This window comes from Protomyctophum bolini (genome assembly GCF_963924005.1).
Source record: "Protomyctophum bolini genome assembly, chromosome: 21".
In the NCBI taxonomy this organism is placed as follows: domain Eukaryota; kingdom Metazoa; phylum Chordata; class Actinopteri; order Myctophiformes; family Myctophidae; genus Protomyctophum; species Protomyctophum bolini.
In genome coordinates this window covers 5,626,243-5,646,607 of record NC_137882.1, presented here as the reverse complement: position 1 = coordinate 5,646,607, position 20,365 = coordinate 5,626,243, and the positions used below count along the sequence as shown (strand labels likewise).

The 20,365-nt window shown below is 45.9% G+C and overlaps 1 protein-coding gene across 2 annotated transcripts in view; it reads left to right on the top strand.

Annotated features, from left to right (window-relative positions):
• Positions 1-20,365, top strand: part of zfhx4 (zinc finger homeobox 4) — a 133,303-nt gene that overhangs the window by 54,667 nt on the left and 58,271 nt on the right. For both annotated transcript variants that reach the window (XM_080793507.1, XM_080793508.1), the window contains exon 7: positions 16,263-16,506. In XM_080793507.1, coding sequence (XP_080649633.1) covers positions 16,263-16,506 — 244 coding nt within the window. The remainder of the gene's footprint in view (positions 1-16,262; positions 16,507-20,365) is intronic.

The window sequence follows — 20,365 nt, the reverse complement described above, 5'->3', positions numbered from 1 at the left end:
TTTTACATATTCCATATCTGAAAAGAAAGAAAGAAGCAGGAAGAAGATAAATCTTATCAGAGAGAGCAAACATGAGAGAGCATTCACAGATGCTATTAGCGCTCAGAAAGATGGTACATAGTTACGTACGTGTACGGTAGATGGAGATTTACCGGTCTGCTAATGGGAGCTGGACAAATCAGTGTGTCAGTGAGTTCACTGCATTCTCCGTCTCACTTTATTGGAAGGAAAGGGGGGGAAAAAAACACTGTTTACATTGCCAAAGCAAGTGTGAAATAAAACAATCAAAACTCAGGAAAAGTATGTGCAATTAAAAGATAATTAAGAAACATGCAAACAGAGCTTTCCCAGCCACAGTGCAACTTAGGATAACTCTCTCTCTCTCTCTCTCTCTTTCCGTCTTTTTATTTGTTCTGTCTTTCTCTCCGTCTCCCTGGCTGTCTAGCTCTGTTTGTCATTGTCTTTTCCTTCTCTCTCTCTCTCTCTCTCTCTCTCTCTCTCTCTCTCTCTCTCTCTCTCTCTCAATTCAATTAAAAAACGAGGCTTTATTGGCATGATAAAATATGTTTTACGTTGCCAAAGCAAGTGAATAACAAGCAATACTAATAATGAAAACAAGCTAATAACAATGAGCTCTCTCTCTCTCTGTGTGTCTCTGTCCCATGCAGTGAGGCTAGTAGACTCTAGTTATTAGATTATTCAAATGGTGTCCTCTTTCACCTGCGTGACGATTACAATGGACATCTTTCAGAGGTCCCAGGTGGGGGAGGGGCGAGTCATTAAACTTAAGCATAAAAACGTTGTGTGTGTGTGTGTGTGTGTGTGTGTGTGTGTGAGTGTGTGAATGGACAGCACCCCTCCCTCCTCTTCTCCCTAATAATCATAATCCTCATAGACATTAATATGAATTTCCCCTATTCTCGTTAAGAGTGCCTTAACCAGATGGTGTGTGTGTGTGTGTGTGTGTGTGTGTGTGTGTGTGTGTGTGTGTGTGTGTGTGTGTGTGTTGTGTGTGTGTGTGTGTGTGTGTGTGTGTGTGTGTGTGGTGTGTGTGTGTGTGTGTCGTGTGTGTGTGTGTGTGTGTGTGTGTGTGTGTGTGTGTGTGTGTGTGTGTGTGTTGTGTGTGTGTGGTGTGTGTGTGTGTGTGTGTGTGTGTGTGTGTGTGTGTGCGTGCGTGCGTGCTAGAGCGACCCCTCAACCCCAGTTTCATTATTCCACTATACTGTAGTGGTAAGATTTTTTTTACTCAATGCTTTGTATAAAGCTTGTATACTGGGCTAGTTGGTCTCACTACTTTTGTGCAACCCTCTTGTATGAAGAAGTAGGACATTAATTTACAAAAAATAATTAAAACACAAAAGGTGAAAGTTGAAATATGGAGGAGATACAACCTCGGTTTCTATACCCGACAGTAACAACAATATACTGCACTGCTTTTCTCATGTGCAGGGTGGGCTGTGTGTGTGTGTGTGTGTGTGTGTGTGTGTGTGACTGTGTGGACAGGGACGGTTTCCTCCTGATATTAATAGCCACATGTGATCCTCCTTATAGCCCCCCCCTCCCCCAATGTGTGCCCCCCCCTCCCCCCAATCCTGCGTGGGTCATTTGGGCCGGGCTGAGTCGGAGGCCATGCGGGCCGAGTCCGTTTGTCTGTGTGCAGGAGACTGTGAAGCAGATCGGAGCTGACAGGTATGAGAATGATAGCGAGGGAGGTGTGGGGGATTGTGTGTGTGTGTGTGTGTGTGTGTGATTGTGTGTGTGTGTGTGTGTGTGTGTGTGTGTGTGTGTGTGTGTGTGTGTGTGTGTGTGTGTGTGTGTGTGTGTGTGTGTGTGTGTGTGTGTGTGTGTGCGTGTGTGTGTGTGTTTGGAGGGAAACGTCACAGGGATGCAGCACTATAGGGAACAAAGGCAGCCAGCGGGAGTTTGTCTGCTTTTTTATTTTATTTTGTGACTCCGTCTCATCTGAATACCCCCCCCCCCCCCCCAACACCCCCTGCTCGTCCCCAACCACACAAACCTGGGTGAATTTATTAGCATGAAAATCTAATTGCATGATTAATTTGTGCAAAGAAAAGTCATATACCACATCTGTTTATGTAATATAAAAATGTAAAACATTTTCTTTTCGAGGACAGATAACGTGAGATATGATTTGAGGTGAAAGGGATTGATAATATATGGCAGGGCGCTTTAAACAGAGCTGCTATTCTTGGCATTGCCCTCATGAAGCCATCAGGATATTGATATGGACAAAGTTGAACTGAAATACTCCTCAACACCCTTCCCGATCAATAATCAATCGATTGAAGGTAATTGTCCCTCCCTTGGAACGGTCCCAGATCTCTCTCTCTCTCTCGCTGTGTCTCTCTCTCTCTCTCTCTCTCTCTCTCTCTCTGTCTGTCTGTGTCATTATCGGCATGTGGTCGGGTATGCAAGCATTCCAGCTATAATTGATTTTAACCATTAGGTGCACAGTGAATAGATAAGTAGTGGGAGATATTTGATTACATGTGTGTGTGAGGGAGAGAGAGAGAGAGAGAGAGAGAGAGGAAAGCCTCACTCTATACTGCCGAACACTGACGATCTACAAGCTCACAACAACACAGAGCTTGTAGACCGACTGTGTTCAGTAGGTCCACATAGCAGTACGTATAGTATGTACTTGAGATTAAGACGACATTAAGGGCCCGAAAGAGTGTCAGCCCTTTGTACATGAGATAAAGTGACAAACCGAGTACCAACGTATTTGTCCGGTTCAACCAGTCAACGATTGAGGGGATGGATGATGATGATGAGGAGGGATTGTAAAGAGAGAGGGACAGACAGACAGACGTATGTATAGCAGCAGAGGAACTGACCTGCCCCGTAGGGTCTGTCCTGTTGGGTCTGTGTTCTCCCGTTGTGGCCTTGCAGCCTCGTAGTGGTGGTGGCACAATAGCTCTGACCTCCTCTGAGTTCAAGCAGCTTAGTTACTAGCCGAGGTAATCCCTAACCGCTTTGAAATAGACCTGATAGAAGGCCCACTTTACTTGTTTGGGATTAAAAAGGGTGATTTGCTATACGTGAGTTGCGTGCCGGTGCAAAAACACTGGAATAAACAGCAGATCTATACCAGGTCACGGCAGCACGGTTTCCGGCGCGCGATGCCGCGGCACGCAACTTGACTATAACTTTGGCGCACGCCTGAGCGTGTGCGTGTGTGTGTGATGTGTGTGTGTTGACTGTTGAGGAGGGGTGCTAGGGGTTGGTTCTTGAGTTTTCAACACATTTAAGTTAAATTATCCCTTTGGAATGTTTGGAGTCTTAATTGTTCAGTTTGCCTTACGGGAAAAAGGAATGCAATCTGCTCTTTTTTTTTTTTTTTTACATGCTGTAAAGTCATCCAGATGGGAGATTGTGTTTATCTGCCTCGCCCAACGTAATGTAATGGTGATGCAACACATTAATGCCTCCCTCCTCTCTGCAATGATTTATGTTCAGACACTGTTCAGTGGGGCGATTGGTGCAGCAGCCACTCATCCCTTCCTTATGGAGGTGGCCATTTTGGATTTGAATGGCATTGGGGGGGTTGGCGGTGGATCACTTCCCCACTGCTTTCTGAAAGTCTGTGATTCTTTTTTTTCCTCCCTCCCTCCTTCTATGTCTCTCTCTCTTTCTTCCCTCTAACCCTGTTCCCCCGTTCTTCTCTCTCTTCCTGTGTTGCCAAGTGAGGCCTCATGGTTGCTTGTTTCTGTCACAAAATCTGGCAACACTGGCGTGGCAGGAGTGTGGGTGAGGATTTGGGCGTATAGGGGATGTGCAGGGAGGAGAAGGGGAGGGAGGGGGGGGGGGGGGGGAGGGGGGAACAAAGGCAAACATTTGAGTAATCTTCAAAGAGCCCATTGGTATGTTGAGTGGACGCTGGTATGTGGACTGTGGCTGAGGCTTTTTCAGGGGAAAACAATATCCTTCCTTTAGTCGGGCAGAGGCCTGGACAAACGCTACCGGCCAGGGGATCCTAACACCGTCACCCGCTATCGGCTTACCCCCGCACCCCTCCCCCTCCCCCGCCAACTGGAAAAATGGTAGGTTCCTTCGCTTAACTAGAGCCACTCGCAAGAGTCCGTTTGACGAGGGTTCCACGGTGTGTCCGGGGTGTTTTTAGTTCATTGCACGTTCGTGATATAGGGATTAGTTTTAGAGGCTTAATTAAACGCTGATCTTATACTTCTGCTTCGATGTGTACGTATTCATAGGCGTCACACACACACCACTTATAGTCAATCTACAAGTTTGTGGATCAGATATTACAAGTATAGGACTCGGGTTTCAGTTGTTTATACCCATTCTGACCTGAGATCAGATTCATACGAGGTTTCCACTGGACACACACTGGTCTGATGAACCCCATTCTGACCTGAGATCAGATTCTAAAAAATGTCAGTCGTTCTTCGATTTTTTCAAAAATAGCAGACCTACAAGCTCGTAGCGCGACACTCGGTGGCGCGCTATGAGCTTGTAGATCTGCTATTTTTCAATAGCTTAAAGCATAACATGATGCCAACACCAAAATGGGTTCCCGTTCAGAATGGGTTAACGCCGGTGGTAACGAGCAGCCGGTGACGAGCTGTGAGAGAAAACGGCGGAACTTGAAATGAATCAATGGCCTCTTCTTCTGCGTGGAACGGAGGATGAGATCAAGTGTGCCACCTTGTAGGTCAAACGTGCCGTGTTTGATTTCCTGTTCGCAATATGCAAAAGAGCCGCGCTGAAGAGCTCCACTCATTGTGTGTGTGTGTGTGTGTGTGTGTGTGTGTGTGTGTGTGTGTGTGTGTGCACTGCCACTCTCTCCTGGCAGAGAGATAGCTCTCTGAAATGCACACACGCAAGCACGCGTGCCCAGACACACACACACACACACACACGCACACACACACACACGCACACACACACTCAAGAAGAGACGCAGGAAAACCTCAAGCAGCGGTGTGTGTGTGGCTCTCAGCTGTAAAGGCCTTTTCCTCCTATTGACTGAACGCATAAGTAGAAGAGACAGGTTTTCCAGACGGGGAAGAAGAAGTGCGACATTCTTGTGAATGAATACAAATATTTATAGATTTCCTTTTTTTTTTTTTAGGAGGTTATTATGAGATGACGTCACAGTAAAAAAATAGCCCTCTCTGACGGCCGGGCACACGTTTGTTCGATAAAGGTCGTTCTTTTAAAAAGTGGTGGAAACGAGAAAGCCTCACAGGTCTGCCATTTTGAGATGGGTTTTTCAAAATGAGCTCTCCTTTGTCCCGGTATAATCACCAGCCATTTTCTCACGAGGATCCACCTCGGGGTTGGATAATTTCTCCCATTTCTGTCATTAGCAGGCCCAGTGGTATTAGACTCTGTGTGTTTTGTTCCTTGTACCTTTTGTTTTGTGCTAAGTGAAACCATGCGACAGAGCAGGAGCTAACCGGGAAACAATACTCCCCTTCACAGGCCCAGGAATGTGTAATTAGTGATTTGAGCCCCAACTATGCTCTTCAAGATTCTTCTCTCTCTTCTCTCTCTCTCTCTCTCTCTCTCTCTCTCTCTCTCTCTCTCTCTCTCTTCTGTTCTTTTGTTCTCCCTACTCTGTCTTAGTCCCCGGCTCTCAATCTTTCTTTGTCTTTTTTTTCAAAGCCAAAAAAAAAACAAAAAAAACCCCTCTCATATATCTATCCTTATTTCCTTGTTATGTTTCTTCTCTATAGAAAGAGTACGTTTCCATTTTTAACATGGCAAGATTCAGAAGAAGGGGGGGAAAAAAATCATTACTCTTCGCAGGAAAGCGGTTTCTCTCGTCTTTCCTTTCAGGTGGAGTTCAATGACAATATTCAGGTTAGCGTGGATGTCTTAGATGCCGCAGTTACACTCGAACTAGAACGCTGGTGTCGCTAGGCTAGAAGAACTGTCAGCTATTCACAAGCCTGTAGATCTGTTCTTTTAGACATGCGACGGAGCATAAATTAAGCTTTTTACGGCCCCAAAACACCAGTTTATAACATTTTTAAACTGCGTCAATGCTAATTACTGACATATATATGACACAAAATGAGTATTGTCTTTTTGAAGAGAAAGAGATAATCTCATCACCGAGATGGTTTTAGGCAAGGAAATGGGTTCCCAACCTATTTCTGGGTCAGGCATGCAGGGCCCACTTGAAAATCACTAAATCGTTCGCGGACGTCCCACCAATCTGAGCACTTAACGACTGCCGTGTTAACTGGTCAGAAACAACATGCCATGCATTTATATTTTTCACATAATTAAAAAAAATATATATATATTATTTGGTGACTGCTCACATCCCACAGCATGTTGAGAATCGCTGGTTTTCGAGAGGAGGGGAGGGGGGTAGGTGGGGGTGTTCTGGTCAGCCTCACCTTGCAGCGATGGAGACAAGCGGTGGGGCTTTCAGACCCTAATGGGCCGGGGTCACCGCGGATAATAGGGAGTAAGTGGCTCATGGAGCCGTATGGGCTAAATGCAATGCTAATGTAAATACTGATTTTCGTTTCGTTTTCGTGGCTTTCAAGATGCTCCACACACACACACACATACATGTGACTGTATATACACACAAATAAACACACATGAAAAGCTAAAAACATAACCGTCTGTCAGGTTGGAAACCTTGTATGTCCAAAACCATCACTTTTGAGTGAAAATAACTCCTCTAATGGATACAGTGTAGTTGCTATTTAGTCACACGAGCTCTTGTTGCTTTTCATTGGTTCGATATGCGTAAAAACCCACAGACGCGCTTAATCCACTTTCACTTTACAAATCTTTGGAAAATAGCCGATCTACAAGCTGACAACTCTACGCGTGCTACATGTGTACGCTATACTTTTGTGTGACACGGTAGTACAGTATGACGAAGTAGCCTATTTAGGCATTCATTCACGGAAAAAAGCGTTGAAATGTGGATATAATACAAGGGTTTGTGCCTGACAAAGCTTGTGTAAGCTTGTGTTCTGATGTGTACGTCTGTTCTTTAAAATGTATCTTATGCTTTAGCTATTGAAAAATAGCAGATCTACAAGCTCGTATTTTTTGAAAGAAATTTGAGAAAACTGTCAGGATGTATAGAAGACATTTTTAGAATCTCAGGTTAAAATGGGTTAATATATTTTGTGATGGTGGATACTGTCCTGTACAACAACACAGTGTATTGTATTCAGTGATACTATTATACAACACCCGATACCAACATATACTGTATACGTATTCAACAATGAGATGCAGAGAGACAGAACGAATGAGTCATGTTGAATGCATTTACCAGGGTTGTTTTTTACAGTCAGTCGTTAGTGTGTGTGTGTGTGTGTGTGTGTGTGTGTGTGTGTGTGTGTGTGTGTGTGTGTGTGGCAACACAGGCCAGTGAGGTCAGCAAGCCCATGAACTTCAAATTGACCTTTGCCCCACAGTGTCAGACACACTTGCGTCATACTTACATGTGTGTGCGTGCGTGGCTGCGTGCTTGTGTGTGGAGTGTGGACATGTGAATTCTCCCAAAAAGTGGAAGGACATATAAGCTCAACACAATCGTTCACAGAGTGATATCCATAAAGCAATAATTCCGTTGTATTATTTTCCAGGCCCTCGCTCGGCTCAGTCAAATTACCATTTTACCGTTTTTCTGCTGACAACCACACATTGCCAATGAGCAGGAACACAGAGAGAGAGAGAGAGAGAGATAGAGATGCAGAGAGAGAGAGAGTGGGGGAGAGAGGAGGAGGAGCAGCAGAGACATAGTATGAAAGACTCATTGTGATAATTCATTTATTTGCCTTGGCTGCCATTATGCGATGGATGCTTATTATTATTGGGTGACCTAAGCTAAGCTAGCCCACAGGCGCTCGGCTCTCCTCTACGCACAGCACAGCACAGCACAGCACAGCACAGCACAGCACAGCACAGCACACAACCCCAGAGCTGTAATCACATGTAACAGCCAGGAGGGAAACGCGAGAGGCACAAACTCAAGAAAATGCTCCAGAAATATGTTCCTTTTTGATTTGCGAGAGCGAGTGATTAGGTCGGAAAAGAAAGGGAAAGGAGGACAATGTGAGGGGAGGGAGGGAGGGAGGGTTGATTTTCTTTAGTTTGTTTTGTTTCTTACGTTTCACATCTCTGGTGTCTTTAAATCAAACCACAGCACGGCCTTGGGGGGGAGAGAGAGGGGGTGCGTTTTGAGGTGTTTGTGCGTTTTTTGCCGCGTGAGCGTAGGACTCCAGCATATTATCGTCGCTGTCGTGCAGAAACCTTAATATGTACAAAACCGTAACTTTTCAGGAAGACTGATTACCTGTGTGTGTTACAATGGACCCCACTGTAGTTATTATTTAAAGTTCATGGGTTCAATATTTCTAAAAGCCCCACGGACGCCTTCACTGTCGCTTTCAAAAATGTACCAAAAGAACATCCAATCTACAACGTGAGGCCATTAACCACTCATTAACCCCAGTATCTATATTCTGGAGGGAAAAGTATAGCCAGTAAAATAGCAGATCTACAAGCTCACAACGTATCAGCTATGTTTGGCAAAGTGATTTGGTGCATACAGGAGTCCATGTACAGAGACAACTCGGCCCAGGTTTACTAAGTCTAGAGGGTTTCAAGTGGTAAATGTACCAAGTCTTAGGTTTAAGTGGTACATTTACAAAAGTTGAAACATAAGATATAAAAAGGTTGCTATACCCGACGGCAACGATAGGAAGCTAGCTAGCTGTTGTTTTATTTATATTTCTTTCTTTGTGTATGTTTGTTTGTTCTTCATACCTGTGCGGGTGCGGTGGCTCATATAACACACATAGCCGGTTTCAGAGAGAGCATCTCTTTTTTACAGCAGTGTGAGGGAGTGTGCCAGCAGGACGGACGGATGCATCCATGGGTGCAGATCCAGCCTTTACATCTTATGTCTCGGGGGCAGAGCGGCGGTTTAGCAGGAACATGTGTTAGGGAGGTGGTAGCTCTGATGGAATTCTACACTTGGCAGCCTTCCAGGCAAAGCGCTGGTATGTGTTTAAAATACTTTCAAGGAACAAAACACGCTTTTGTTGTTTCGCCCGGGCCCAATGCCGGGGCTGTTTTTGTCTTCTTCTTTCTCCCTGAAGGCCCGCGGGAGGGTGGGTGTGTGTGTGTGTGTGTGCGTGTGCGTGTGCGTGTGCGTGTGCGTGCGTGTGTGTGTGTGTGTGTGCGCGCGCATGCGTGCACGCCCATGGGATAGCACCGGAAGCTTGGTGGCGTTCCAGAAAGTGAAGGTATACCCAGCAACAAGCCCGCATTAGCCCAGAAACTAAACCTTTGCTGTCGGTGTATAAACTTTGTATGTCCATTGTCCAAAAACTGTTGCTTTTTTAAAATTATTATTTAAAAAAATAAAACATTTCAAATATGATGATGATATGGGGGGAGGGGGGTGGGGAGGGGATTTGAAGCATGGAGAAACAAGATTTCTCCTCGACAGCAAAAAAAAAAAAAAAAAGGGGAGAAAATAAATGGATGAAAAGAGAACGAGGAAGATGTTGAAACTCCATTGCGAGGAGACGCTACACACATTGACGTGGAATGCGTTTACTCGTACATTACACGCAAACTCTTTAACGGGGGGGACGCACACAGCTGTTATTAGGGGCATAGCTGTGGTGCTGCAGAGCTCTCATTTGGGCTACGTGTTCATTAGCCGCCTGGTAGCAACTCTTAATGACAGGAAAGGGTGCATGTTTTGCACGGAATGCCCCTAATTTGTCCTTTTGGTTTTTGAGGTGTAAATCGCTAGCCTCGCAACGTCGCTGGTGTCGAAATATGTTTTTCTTTTCCTCACAGTAGCAATGAATGCTCACACAGGCACGCACGCACTCACACATGCGCCCGCGCACACACACACACACACACACACACGTACAGCTGAAGTGACAGACATATTTACACACATGTACAGTAAAGACATCAAACACACAGCAAAAAAAAGCATGTACAGTTCAAATTACAGTTACACACACACACACACACACACACACACACACACACACACACAGGGAGATGAAAGAAGGCGTCGATGGAAACCTTGTATGTCCAATTTTTCTTTTTTTTTAAATAAAAACACATAAAAAAATATTGAAAATGGCCGATGCGACGCACGGTGAGCTTGTAGATCTGCTATTTTCACTACTTTTGTGTGACACTCTCGCTGTATTGCGTCGGAAGAAAAAAAGCAAAGAAATATGAAACGTGGAGATCCATGGTTTTCTGCCCCGACAGACAGCAGTGAGAAGCTGTCTAAGGCTTTACCTTATTAAGGACTGGGTTAATGAGGCAGCTTTGTCACCACAGAACAAACAAATGAACGTGTGTGTGTGTGTGTGTGTGTTTGTCTGTGTGTGTGTGTGTGTGTGTGTGTGTGTGTGTGTGTGCGTGTGTGTGTGTGTGTGTGTGTGTGTGTGTGTGTGTGTGTGTGTGTGTGTGTGTGTGTTTGTCTGTGTGTGTGTGCACGTGGCGATGACAAATGAAGCCGGGGAGCGAGGGATGGGTGGAGGAGAGGGCTGTGTGTGTGTGTGTGTGTGTGTGTGTGTGTGTGTGAAAGGTGTTTTGTAAACATCCGAGTCTGTATAATGAATGCAGTCCTTACTGACGCACGCACACACACAGTAAAATGAAGGAGACTGAGTTTGACAGGTAAGGGAAGTTCCCCTGTGTGCGTGTGTGTGTGTGTGTGTGTGTGTGTGTGTGTGTGTGTGTGTGTGTGTGTGTGTGTGTGTGTGTGTGACTGTGTGTGTGTGCGTGTGTGTGTTACTGGCAGGGCTCATAATGTTGTGTCTCTGACAGGTAAACAGGAAGTCCCGTGTGTCGTAATTTACATTCCCCCGTGTGTGTGCGTGCGCGGGCATGCATGCGTTGTGCGTGTGTGTGTGTGTGTGTGTGTGTGTGTGTGTGTGTGTGTGTGTGCGCGTGCACTCACTTGGTGTGTACCTAACCATACTGGTACACACCTTGCTACCATATTTAGGTCCGCCCGAGGGAGGGCTGTTTAGCTCATTTTGATTGGCCCACAGGGAGCTCCAGCTTGTTTGGTTGTTTGCCAAAACACTAATCCCCAACAATTAACCACCAGGCACTCTGGAGAGATGCCATATTGACAAGGATGGCACACACACGCACGCACGCACGCGCGCGCACACGCACACAGACGAATCCATATAGAATTGTATGTACACAGACATAAATTTACATACACATTTCTCAGTCTCTCTCTCTCTTTCTCTATCTCTCACACACACACACACACACACACACACACAGACACGCACGCGCACACCCTCACACACTCTGTGCACTGCATGCCAACCCATGAGCGGGAAGGAAACAGTGCATTTGTGTGTTTGAATATGCATTACACAGCCCACGCCTGGCAGGAGTCAAAGTGCTCCTTTAAAGGTCCATAAATCATGGATGCTCTGGCTTGTGATCTCCAGCCCTGGCCCGCCTGCATATTTCGGGCCCTGCAGAGTGCCAGAGAGCGACAGTCAAAGCGCCGGCCCCTCTAGTTTTGGTCTTAAACAAACCTCCCGGAATGTGCTGATGGGGTAGAGAATTAATATTAGACCTAAACCTATCTGGCAGCTCCGTTTAACCCCAAGCATATCATTCAGCCTCCCCCCTCTCTCCTCTCAGCCAAAGTCTTGTATCTTAAAAAGGAAGAGAAAAAAAAGAAGAAGCGAGGCTCGGATATACAGTGTAAGGGCGTGGAGCATTTCTTTTTATAAATAAGCCTGCCGCTGCTGCTTACAGTTTTTATTTTTCATTTTTTCATATAGTGGAACTTGGAGTTTGGTTGTGCTGAATGTGAGCCCTGCATGTTTTGGTTTTTTTCCTTCCCTCCCTTTGTGGTATATTATTGTGTGTTGCTATAGCCCACCACATTCCTAATTGGATGATTCTGCTGGACAGACAGACTGCACCAGAGAGCTATTGAGTCGGATTTCAATAACTGCTTGTTCTGACAAGGTGTATGATTCACTTCTCTTATCATGAGAAAATGAGCATGTTCACCTTGAGAGAGAGAGAGAGAGAGAGAGAGAGAGAGAGAGAACGGGTGGCTTTTGTCGCGCTGCCAACGAGCATTTGGAGACAGTGACGGGCGGGCTAATGTCGCATTTGAAGGTTGTCTGCGTGCGGAAGAGGTTTGTCTTATTAGTTTTAGCATTCACTTATAGGGCCTCCTTTTCAATTTTCACTCACTTTAAAGAGGGGAATAAAGAGACTCTTGACTGGGTGAATCATAGTCTTCAGACACAAGAATATTATAGTGGGGATCCATATAGCGACAGATGGCGCACATCACACACACAAGGTCAATAAGCTCTTTGTTCAAGTTTCCGATTTTCTTTTATGTGGTTAAATGTGTGATTGTTATTATTTATTATTTTATCTCTTCCTTTTTCTTCTATATTATTCACCTGAACCCTATATAGCGTCCCTATTCTGGAGGGAAGGGAACATTTGCTGAAAAATACAATATAGCTCCGAATGCATTGTTGTGAGCTTATGTTGATTGGACTTTGAGTCATTTTCAGTGAAGGGGTTTCTTGTAGAGGCGAAAAAAGTGCATACCAACTACCAAGTATACAGAGCCAATGCTCAAGTCTACTAAGTGTTGAGGTTTTAAGTGGTTATAATTATGTCTGAAATGAATCCGACATAAACAGACAAACAAACATTACATAAACGGACAACAAACGCATATACATTTCACAACACTCGCGTGTCCTACTGATTCTCTCTCATCCTATTCACACGTACTATAGGGCGTGACGTCACTGATTATGTGCTGGAGGATGAAGGCGCTGCTGAATTGCAGAGGTGCAAATTTAATGAACAATGAATTGCGTTTCTTGCTCATCATTAAAAGTCAGGTATACTGTTAAGATGACAAATATATGTGGGATTATTTGAACCAATAGAAAAATGTCAAGGTTCAAGGTGTCATTGATATGTTAGGGTTGTTCCTGAGACATTGAGGTCTGCGTGCGTGCGTGCGTGTGCGTGTGCTCGTGCGCGTGCATGTGTGTATGTGTGGTTTGTTAAGGGAAGGAGGGGTTTTTCCCCCCTATCCTGGCAACTGGGTTGTTCATCTGCAAAGGAGGGGAGGAGGAGGAGGAGGAGGAGGGGAAGAAAGCAAGAAGGGAGAGCGAAGGAGGGAGGCCTCCTTTCACGGAGAAACAAAGATAGCTGTAATTAATGGCCCAGAGCTGGGGACTTGGGGGAGCTTTCTTGTGACAAGTCCGACTTAATTAAAACTTAAGACCACTGAAAGGGCCGCTCACTGTGAGGAGGGGGACGTCCCGCCGTCTCGTGAGAAAAAAAGAAGGGAAAAAAAAAAGAAAGAGGACTTCGTAAGGTCCACCCCCCCCCCCCCCCCCCCCCCACCTCCCCCTCTCTACAAAAGAACGAAAAAAGACGGAAAGAGAAGCGACAGAGTAGAGGGAGAAAAGACGTGTTGGTCGGTGGGCTGTAGCTATGTTGCTAATCCCTGTTTGTCAAAGGCGAGGTGGGTGGGGGGGGGGGGGGGGGGGTTGGGGGGTGTATCTCTGGGATCTTTTGGTCTCGCACACCTGCAGCTAGCTGGCCTACTCTACCCCCCCCCCCCCCCCCTTTACCCCCCACACTTTTTTCTCTCTCTCTCTTCTTCTTTCTTTCTTTCTTTCTTTCTTTCTTTCTTTCTTTCTCTCTCTCTCGCTTTTTCTCTCACCGCAAAATAAGCCAGCGGCGCACTAACATTTCGTGGTCCTTTTCGGTTCGTTGAGTAATTAAATAATAAAAGTATTTTTTTTTACTTTGAGATGAGCACGGGCATATGATCTCCTCTGTCTCTCTCTCTCTCTCTGTCTGTCTGTCTGTCTGTCTGTCTGTCTGTCTGTCTGTCTGTCTGTCCCTCCATAGATCAGATAATGAGAGCGTGGTCTGTTCCTTTTGTTTCTGTGCATTGTTCATTAGCCCAGGAGCAACAACAGAGCCACACTTGATATGCTCGGCTTGACTGGTTGTGTGTGTGTGTGTGTGTGTGTGTGTGTGTGTGTGTGTGTGTGTGTGTGTGTGTGTCAAATGTCCCCTCAAGTATAGTAGAATTTGAGAAATAGATGTTGGGACTTGTTTTCCTGAAGATTTATGCGGTTAAAAGGATTTTTAGAGGCTTCAATGGGCTTACAATTATGAATTTAGAGTTAATGCTATAGCGGTTGGGGTTAGAGTTTTGCTTATTCTATACATAGTTGTGCGGCAATGTAGCACGCCGATCTACACGCTCACAATGCATCACACTGCATCATACCTAAAATGTTTGTGTCCTCACAAGTATAATGATACAAAGGTGCGTGTGTGTGTGTGTGTGTGTGTGTGTGTGTGTGTGTGTGTGTGTGCACACTTGCTGCGGGCGTGGCTTAGAGGTAGGGGGTAGGCTTTGCATGGCTGCAATGCCATTTAAAAAGAGGTAACTGGAAATTAAGGCTCGCAACTGACAGCCCGTTGAATGTGGACCCCCTGCAGCTCGCTGCCGTGAATGCAAAGCCGCACAACTTGCACGCTAAAGACAAAAAAAAGAAAGAAAAAACACTGCACACCACCCTCCTTTGGCTTTCTCTCCCTCTGTGTGTGTGTGTGTGTGTGTGTGTGTGTGTGTGTGTGTGTGTGTGTGTGTGTGTGTGTGTGTGTGTGTGTGTGTGTGTGTGTGTGTGTGTGTGTGAATGCTTGCCTGTTGGAAATAACAGGAAGTGCTGTGAATTGAAAAGAATTAACAACACAAAGGAAAGTCTTATGTATTTTAATGAAAACATCGTCTATTATGTGTTTGCCTTTAACACAGTTCAAAATGTGGCATTCTGTAGCCATAATCCACACATTTTGCAGTTATATTGTTATTTTTTTTTATGTAAGTCATTTGATATTTTAGTATATTAGATTTTGCTCGTTGCAAGGACATGTTTTTATTAACTATCTCTTCATTAAGACAAGACTAGACTTGTCTAGACATTGACTCTGAAGGACATACTAATTGGCAGAACAAATGTATTAATAATACATATAGAGATACACATGTGTGGAGTTGTCCTGCGTTCATTTAGATGGTGAAAGGCTATATGAGAATTGAGAAGGGTTTCTTTTGAAAAGCAAAAACAAAAAATGTCTCAACACCTTAAGCCATTGCATACTTTGAAAGATGTGCCCCAACGCAGGGACGCCATCGTTAACGTGGTCGTCATCCATTGTTTATGGTGATATTATCAAACGCACCGACAAAAGAAATGCACGTATTTAAATTCAGTCCGACCATTTGATTTACCTTTATAGACAGAATGTTTTTCAGACAGATGCTAGGTTCATTGTTTGCCTGGTGTCCAATTTCACTCTACAGATTATTGTTGACGGTGTGCTGCTGTGTAGAGTGACCTGTGATCCTAGTTTACTGAGCCACTACAGCACCGTCTCTCTGCATTCGATGCTTGCTTTATGCCAAGTCACTCTGGACACGAGTGTCCGCTAAATGCCTACATTTGCCCTTCGCTAAACCCCACCCCAAAAAGCGATTGTCCAATGCCAATCCAAACAGTTTAACATCCGCTGCTGAGGATGGCAAGCTTTCGTTGAACACAGAACGCAGCTTAATGTCGGGGAAAGTTACACGACATCACCACCCAGGTGATGGCAAGAATACTAATCACCGTAGTCTTGCCGTGCATTACATGTAAACACCTGTCGGATGGTCGTAAGTTGATTGAGTTGCATACCGTTTCTCCCTGTAACATTTCCTCGTATTTCTTTTTTTTTTAAAATAATATCAGACTAGTGTCTACTGCAGGCCTAGTGTCTACTGCAGGACTAGTGCCTATTGCAGGCCTAGTGTCTACTGCAGGCCTAGTGTCTACTGCAGGCCTAGTGTCTACTGCAGGCCTAGTGTCTACTGCAGGCCTAGTGTCTACTGCAGGCCTAGTGTCTACTGCAGGCCTAGTGTCTACTGCAGGCCTAGTGTCTACTGCAGGACTAGTGTCTACTGCAGGCCTAGTGTCTACTGCAGGCCTAGTGTCTACTGCAGGACTAGTGTCTACTGCAGGCCTGGTTGCAAGTCTTGCTACTGAAATTATCGATTATTTAATTGTAAATTAGCGTAACCCGCTTAAAAAAATGAACTCCTCCTCTAAAAAAAACCTCTTCCTCTCTCTCTCTCCTCCCCGGTCCGTCCACCACCACCACAGTACCTCCAGAAGCAGGAGGGCGCGTGCAGTCCGGAGGCGTGCGTGTACTACTGCGCGCTGTGCGACTACTCCACCAAGGCCCGTCTGAACCTGGTGCAGCACGCGCGCTCCGCCCGCCACCAGCAGAACGAGGGCCTGCGGAAGCTGCAGCTCCACCAGCAGGGCCTGGGAGGAGGAGACGACGACGGCCTCAGCCTCCACGAGCTGTTCCACGTCAAGGACTGTCCGGCCTCCTCCGCTCAAGGTCAGTGACACGTTACGCACGCACACACTAACACTGAACGCAGTATACACCCCAGGCCCAACGCTGAAGCAACGTTTTCCCGTAACCGCACCCTACTACCGTAGTAGTAGCCGGCGGTGCAAACCAGTGTCCCATCAGCGCCCATCTACTCCCAGCCTCCGCAAATAAGGGAGTCCCAGTTTATGTAGGACTAGCTATGAGTACACCCTGCTGTAGGCCTACCTTTTGTCAGTTTAGCGAGAGGGTTAGACCTGATTTATTCTTGAGTGCTGTCTGTGTTGCACAAGGCGAATATGGGGTCAAAACACGTGGTCGTAGATTGGCTATTCAACTGGCCCGCAAATTTAAGTATGAATCTGTGAGCTGACTTAATTATAGTTTCTGTTTGGTTTGTTTGAGCTCTTGTCGAACTTTGGTTGATGTTTGCTGAAGGTATATGGATTCAGTGCTGGCGGGACGGCTTTTGTTTGAAGTCGGAACCCTGTCGTCTAGCCCCCACTATTCCCATCATCACCTATAACCCACTTCATACTGTCAACCCTCTGTCTGTCTGTCTGTCTGTCTGTCTGTCTGTCTGTCTGTCTGTCTGTCTGTCTGTCTCTCCTGTTCGTATCCCAGATCACGTCTGCCGACACAGTCCCGTCCACTCCCCCTAATCTCCCCAAAATGAGCATACTGTTCCTATTAGGCTGCTGTGCTTATATCTGCAACACACACACACACACACACACACACACACACACACACACACACACACACACACACACACACACACACACACAAGTGCACGTGCACTGTCCACTGGAGGGACATCCCAAGCAGGCATGCAGCCGGCTTATGAAACCCTACCTTGGGAGGATCTCGCTAGTGAAAAGGCCTCCACACACATACACACTATACACACATACACACTACACACACAGACACACGCTCGCTACACACACACACACACGCTACACACACACGGCTTTCTCCCCGGAGTGAGCTTTCATTTCCTTTCTCATGACCAAAGCAATTTGGCTTTCATTTAAGAGTCTCCGTCCTGCCAGCAGCTAATAAGTGAAACAGAACTGTAAAACATTCAGAAAGACAAAAAAAAAAAAAAAAAAAAAAAAGACACGAGAAAGAAAGAAAAAAAAAAAAAGAAAGAAAGAAAAAGATTAATCGTTTTTCTCTGAGTGGGGGCTGGTGTGGGTATGAGGTTTGCAGGGGTGTATGGGGAGAGGGGGGTGGGTGGGGGGTGTGGGGGGGGGGGGGGGGGTCGAGCCTGTAATTTAAACCATAAGACGGGGAGTGGAGAAGTCGGGGTCCATTATTTAGTCATCTTTATGTTAATGCTGCCGGCAGAGAAAATGAGCGCTTAACTTGTTTTTGCTTTGCTTGACCTCGAAGGAGAGCCGTGGAGGGGGGGGGGGGGGGGTGTGGGGGCGGGGGGGCGCTCTAACACGTTTGGAATAGCATTCCGCCGTAGCATTAGTCCATACATCCATCTGTGTGTGTGTGTGTGTGTGTGTGTGTGTGTGTGTGTGTGTTTTAACATTAATCTGCGCTCCCCAAAGTGTCCTGTTTATACATGGTACTCCCAAACCAGATGGGGGCCAGGCACTGAGAAACACATGTGAAGTCCACACGCACGTGCACACACACACACACACACACACACACACACACACACACAGGGCAGAGAGGGAGCTTCCCATGCCGGAGAGAAAAGGAGAGAGTTGTGCGCACGGTGTGCGTTTGGTTTTAATTATACACGGATCAAAGTTTCGCTGAAGTTCAGGGTGCAGCAAGAAAAGCATGCTTAGATAAATCATTACTGTGCATTTTAACATGGCCTCTCTCTCTCTCTCTCCCTCTCTCTCTCTCTCTCTCTCTCTCTCCCTCTCTCTCTCTCTCATCTGCCTGTCTCTCTCTCTCTCTCTCTCTCTCTCTCTCTCTCTCTCTCTCTCTCTCTCTCTCCCTCTCTCTCTCTCTCATCTGCCTGTCTCTCTCTCTCTCTCTCTCTCTCTCTCTCTCTCTCTCTCTCTCTCTCTCTCTCTCTCTCTCTCTCTCTCTCTCTCTCTCTCTCTCTCTCTCTCTCTCTCTCTCTCTCTCCCTCTCTCTCTCTCTCATCTGCCTGTCTCTCTACCATTCCTTCTCTCTGTCCTCCATTGTGTGATCCAGTCCTTTGTTTCCATGTAGAACAGTGGTTCTCAACCTTTCTGAGGGGCAGGTTTAATGTGTGTCTTTAGTCCAATGTTTGTTTTAGTTCAACGCCATTGACAATGAAGGGGACATTTACGTCATCATGTGCCTCATTACGTCATATTGTCTCTTTATCGTTAATGGGCGATTAATGTTTGTGTTGGCACCGTTTGTTTTACCAACTAATCAACATGAGTTAGACTATTAGCGCCCCTCACTTCACACGGGTGTGATTATTTAATTTCACATAGCGGAAACTCTGAGAGTGTACAAGTTGGAACCTCCACCAAGGACCCCTGAGGGTTCCCTGGACCCCACTTTGAGAACCACTGGGGTAGAAACACAAGCACAGCTTTTCACTTTTTACCCCCCTTTTTTATGTATTTTCTTCCCTTTTTTTTTTACATCTGAGACCAGCAACTGTGTTTTAAACCTGTCAAAAGCAATATTCACCCCCTGTGCACCTATTTCAAATGTTCCACTCTTAACCCATTCTGAACGGGAACCCGTTTTGGTGTTAGCATCATGTCGTGCTTTAGCTATTGAAAAATAGCAGATCTACAAGCTCATAGCGCGCCACCGAGTGGCGCGCTACGAGCTTGTAGGTCTGCTATTTTTTGAAAAATCGAAGAACGACTGACATTTTTAGAATCTGATCTCAGGTCAGAATAGGTTAATCAGACCAGTGTGTTGTCCAGTGGAAACCTCGTATGAATCTGATCTCAGGTCAGAATGGGTTAAAACACACCGTATTTGTTGCCCGGGCCGGCCACTGTGTTTTATACCTTTTGGCTTTGATGCACACATGGTAAATTTCCACCAGGAAGCTAAAGCTAGCAGCGACGAGGGCTCGGTTTTTTGGTACAGCCGGCTGCGGCGCCCACAAAGAAGTTTTTTTTTTTGGATGGCCCCCTTTTGCCCATTCCACATAATATTTCAGTGAACAACGGTATTCTTTCACAAGGTACACAGTAAAAGAAATTCAAAGGCGTAACCCTGTGTATAGCTTACATGTTTGGCAGCGACAGACACAGAGAAGGAGAGAGAGAGAGAGAGAGAGAGGGTGTCAGCGAGAGATCAAACGAGGGGGGGGGGGGGGGGGTCGATGTAATAAACCGGGGCAATAGTGTACCGGTGGATTATACACAAGAACGCCACTATATCCACGCAGTCAAAAGCTGACTGTTCGTTTCACTTAGAGAGTGTTTCACACACACGCATGGAACCACATTTGGACCCGCGCATTTATACCCATGTGAGGATCACTGGTTCTGGCAACCGCCAGACCCCCCCTAGGGTCGAAAAACCCATGTTTCTATGTCAGTCGTTCTCAAAAATGTAGATCTGTTTAGACCCCCAAAAATGATTTGTAATTGGATAATATGTTATTCCATGGACCCCCCCCCCCCCCCCAGAAGCAAAGATTTGAGTTAAAAACGTTCTGCGCTCTGAAAGAATATATATTCAAAGATTTGCGCCACATTTTCACTATTTTTCAAGCAGAGCTTGTAGATCTGCTATTTTTCAACATCTAACATAATGCTTAAAACACCAAAAGGGGTTCCCGCCCAAAATGGGTCAAAGTGGTTCTACTGATTGTGATGCTAGCCCCATTTTGCCCGGGGACCCCCTGGAACTCACCTCCAGGACCCCCGGGGGAGCCGTGGTTTGA